The sequence below is a fragment of the Drosophila sechellia genome, chromosome 2L (assembly GCF_004382195.2).
Source record: "Drosophila sechellia strain sech25 chromosome 2L, ASM438219v1, whole genome shotgun sequence".
Classification (NCBI taxonomy): domain Eukaryota; kingdom Metazoa; phylum Arthropoda; class Insecta; order Diptera; family Drosophilidae; genus Drosophila; species Drosophila sechellia.
The window spans coordinates 21653185-21657812 of NC_045949.1; the positions used below are offsets into that span (position 1 = coordinate 21653185).

General features: G+C 43.7%; 1 protein-coding gene across 1 annotated transcript; it reads left to right on the top strand.

The window, feature by feature from the left end:
• The first annotated feature begins 2657 nt into the window (after window positions 1-2657).
• On the top strand, window positions 2658-3025 carry LOC116803615 (zinc finger protein GIS2-like). Its single transcript, XM_032727654.1, has 2 exons — window positions 2658-2915; window positions 2971-3025. Exons 1-2 carry the CDS (start codon window positions 2712-2714, stop codon window positions 2980-2982), a joined length of 216 nt encoding a protein of 71 aa, XP_032583545.1. The 5' UTR covers window positions 2658-2711; the 3' UTR covers window positions 2983-3025.
• The last annotated feature ends 1603 nt before the right edge of the window (window positions 3026-4628 follow it).

Below are 4628 nucleotides of genomic sequence, written 5' to 3' on the forward strand. Positions count from 1 at the left end.
CTACCAGCTCCGACGCGCAGAGAGCGCCATCCCGCTGCACCTCGTCCGGTCCGGATTTCCCGCACTCCGCCACCAGCCCCAGTCGCCAACAATCGTCCGCGTCCGAAGGTCTCCGTCGCGTCTCCGGCGGTGGCAACGGGGCAGCAGCAGGCTGTCCCTATTCTGCCTACAGCCATCGTCGTGCTGGACACGGGCTCGAAGACCTTCGAGACCGGGGCCATGATCGACCCATGCATGCCGGTGAGCAGCATCGACCGGTCGTTGGCGGCTGCGTTCCGGCTGCCCATCGCCCGGCTGGGAGGCGACGAGGTCTGCTCGGTGACACTCCGGTCCCGAGCAAGCACCTTCCGACTCAACGTCGTCCTGAAGGTTGAACCCAGCCTAAGGATCCGGACACCCATCCGAGCTCTGAGCGACGCCGCCAGGGCCAAGTTTGACGGCTTTCGTCTCGCGGACGAGCGCTTCCACCGGCCGGCCTCCATCTCCCTCGTGTTGGGATCAGATGTCTATGCCAACTTGATCCAACCGGGGTTCCTAAAAATTGAGGATGGGTTGCCCGTCGCGCAGAACACGGTGTTCGGATGGACCGTTTCTGGAGCGTGCACGGAATGAAGAGGACGATCCTGATGTCTAGCCGGCCAGGGATACCTTTGCCTACGCAAGGGGGGGGAGAATGTTCACGCCAGAAGGGCGCAAACAGTTGAGCGGCAGTGTAAGCGGCCAATGCTTGTACTCGAAGCTCCTCCACGGCTCGCAAGCACCGCTGCTCGCGCTCTCCTTCTCTTCTCTCGCTCTCCTCCCTTCCCGCAAGGTATTCACCACTCCGCGGTCCCGCGGTATTTCCACTGTTAGTGTTAAGGTAGTCTTAAGTTACAAGTGCGCGAATAAAGAACGGAATTTTCGTGAAGTCGATCCCGAGTGTTTCATTTCAGGGAAAAAATCAGCAGCAGCCGCAGCAACCACCACCCCAGGATTTTTCCGCCCACTCCATTTCAACGACCATGTCATCGATGCGGAGATTTTTGGACGGGGCCTGCCATTTAGAACGCTTGTGGAGTTTTTTGAGGTACTCTTCTTTCCATCGCACACGGAACTGCTGATGGAGAGCCTTCAAATGCTGCCACCGATTAAGAAGGGATTTCGTTTCCCCCTTTACTTCGGGTTCCACCGTGGACATAAGGGGTCCCCCGACAAGGAAATGCGCTGATCAGTCCTTGCGGATCTAGAAACGGGTTCATGCTTAGGATGGCACTTGAAATTTGGCACTGGACGCTTTTCACTTAGGCAGTGATATTCCACAGGGAATTCTCTGCGCTGAGTGTTCAAGATTAGGAACCGCTCGGCGGCGGCGATTTCAGTGGCCAGCAAATGCACATCAGATGAAGATGTCTACTTCCTGCACCGCTGAATGAAGCGATGAAAATAAGCATGGACTCGTAGAGCTTTCTCTAGCTTGGAGAAACGTGCCAACAACTCTTCAGAAGGAGCTGTTGCGAGATGGACTTTTAGAGCACGCTTCTCCAGGTCGGTCACGGAACGTTGTCGACTTGAGTTGGCCATTGGTTGCGTGGATTTTGCAACCAAGTCGGTCCGTGCCACCATAACTGGCTATCGGCTAGATCTTGGAGGGAAACTCCTCTACTTGCCAGGTCTGCTGGATTATGCTCAGATTGAACATGAGACCAATTCTCTGTTTTTGTGGCCTGGGCGATCTTCGTCACCCTATTGGCTACAAATGTAGTCCACTGGCACGCTGGCTTGTGTAGTAGGCTACATTAGCAACATTAAGTATATAAACATTAAGTGTGGCATTCTCTCTGTTTCGCAACATCGGCTCTGTAGCAACAAGCATAGAGGCAGATCGCTAACGGAGAGGGAGTCAGTCGATTGCTAAAGTTGGAAATGCAAAGTACCAAATAAACTTAAGAGGCTAAATCCTGCGTTCCTGTTTTATTTAAATAAGAGGGTTTATAGTACCCCTACAATATCAGAAGTGGGCCGATCACGAGCCAAAGAAAAAAAAATTAATATAAGCAATGCATCGACGGAGCAGTTAAAAGGGTGGTTGAGTGAATTAAAAGAACCGACCACGGGAACAAAAAGAGAATTGATTTTGCGTTTGAATAATTTAACAAACGAAAAGCGAAATCAATTGAAATTATTATTAAAAAGCGAGGAAGAAGATTTCTACGGAAGCAGCAATAATAATGTTCAAAAAGGAAAAAAAAATAACGCAAAAGATGGAGAGCATAAAGAGGACGAAAGTAACGGCGAAGCTGGAGGTAGCAACGAAGACGGCGATGAGAAGAGCACTGTGCGCAACAACAAAAGTAACGGCGAACATGACGACAGAAGCGGGGTACGCAGTTACAACAGTGCAGACGGCGCCCGCAACAAAAACAGCGGCGACGGGAATAGCGACGAAAACGAAGTTTGCGGCAACGAAGACGGCGACGAAGATGGCAGCAGTGAGAAAAGCAACAAAGAATTTGGCGGGAATAAACGAAATATAGTGGGACAAGCTGGGCAAAATATGGATTTATTATTGCGTATGGCAACCGATGCAGTGAATGAATTTTCGGGAGATACATGTGCACGCAAATGGATCCTACAAGTGAAAAATATAGCCAGCGTTTATGGAATACATACATACATGCTTTGAAGATATCCAGCACTTAAAGCGGGCATTTGCGGAAGTGAAACTACCGAAAATGGATGAAACACACAAGAAGGTGGCATCGGTGAACAATAATGGCAGCACACTCTTGCGTTGTTTCAATTGCAATTCGAAGGGACACTGGGCCAAAGAGTGCAGGAAGCCAAAGCGCGAAAAAGGGTCATGCTATGCCTGTGGTGAGATGGGGCACTTTGCAGCAAAGTGCCTGAAAAACAAGAATGTGGATGAAAACAATTACGTAAGATATTTTGAAATTAATTTTATGAACAATTCTAAATCAAAATTTATTACAGCATGCCTCATAGACACGGGAAGCCCCATTTCGTTCAAAAAAATTAGTAAAGTACCTAAAGATGTTATTGAAGTACCAGTTTTAAGTTCATTTTACGGATTAAACAAAAGTTACTTGAAAACATATGGAAAAATATTGTGTTACATTATGAAAAATTTGAATAAAATACATTTTAATTTAATAATAGTGGCAAACGAGTCTATGAGTCATGATGTAGTATTGGGAAGAGACTTTATGGAAGCATGCAACTTATGCTTGAATCTGGACACCTTGAAAATGATTACAGTGGATAAAATTGAAAGTCGATGTAACCAGAAAAGCGATAAAATGTTAGAAGAAACAAATCTGTACAACAATAGTAAAACAGTTAGCGATAGTGTTAGTCAAGGTAGTAGTAAAAGTCAAATGATTAGTGACAAGGTTAAAAATAAATTAGAGAAAGCTGTCAATGCTGAAATAAGCACAGCGGAGAGGGAATTGCTTGAAATTAATGTAATAGATTACTCAATTGATTACAAAATAGGTGATCAGGTGGATCATAATATGAAATGTCAATTTATGGAGTTGGTAGAAAACTGTTAATAAAGAAAGACCGAATGAACCGGAGATTCGGTGTGAAATACAATTAAGATTAAATGAACCGAAACCGTTTAGTTGTTCTCCTAGAAGATTAGCATATACTGAAAAAGAAAAGCTGCAGATTATCTTAGATGAGTATCTAAAAAACGGAATTATTAAACCGAGTGATTCAGAGTATGCATCTCCGATAGTGTTAGTGAAAAAGAAAACAGGAGACCTAAAATTATGTTTTGATTACAGAAAACTCAACAAAATAATGGTCAAAGATAATTATCCTTTACCATTGATTGATGATCTGTTGGATAGATTAGTAAATAAAACGATATTCTCGAAGTTAGATCTTAAACATGGCTACTTTCATATTTTTGTTAATAAGGAATCAATGAAATATACATCTTTTATGACGCCTTTAGGACAGTTTGAATTTTTAAGGATGCCAATGGGGCTGAAAAATGCGCCGGCGGTCTTTCAGAGATTTATTAATAGAATTTTCGAGGATATGATAAGGCAAGATAAAGTTATTGTATTGGATGACATTATGATAGCTAGCAAAGGAATTAAGGAACATATGGAAGTACTTAGGGAAGTTTTTTACAGGTTGACGAGGAACAAATTAGAGCTGAGAATGGATAAATGTGAGTTTCTGCAATCGAGTGTACAATATTTAGGATTTTTAATAACAAGTAAGGGAATACAGGCCAATGACAAGGGAATAGAAGCAATTAGAGATTTTCCAATACCAGATAAGGTGCATGATGTCAGAAGCTTTTTAGGATTGTGTTCATATTTTAGAAGATTCATTAAGGGTTTTTCAACGATTGCAAAACCTTTATATGACTTATTGAAGAAAGACAAAGAATTTTCGTTTGAATAAAAAGAGTTAGAATGTTTTGAGACACTTAAGAAAAAGTTAGTGGAAGCTCCAGTGTTAGGGTTATATTGTTACAAGGTTAAAATAGAGTTACATACAGATGCAAGTGCACAAGGCTTTGGTGCAGTGTTATTGCAAAAGAAAGGGGATATGAAATGGCACCCTATATTTTATTACTCGAAAGCCACAACAAAGGATGAGGCCAAATA

What these genes read in the sequence shown, in the direction of transcription:
- LOC116803615 (XM_032727654.1), top strand. Translation starts at nt 2,712, where the DNA reads ATGGATGAAACACACAAGAAGGTGGCATCGGTGAACAATAATGGCAGC.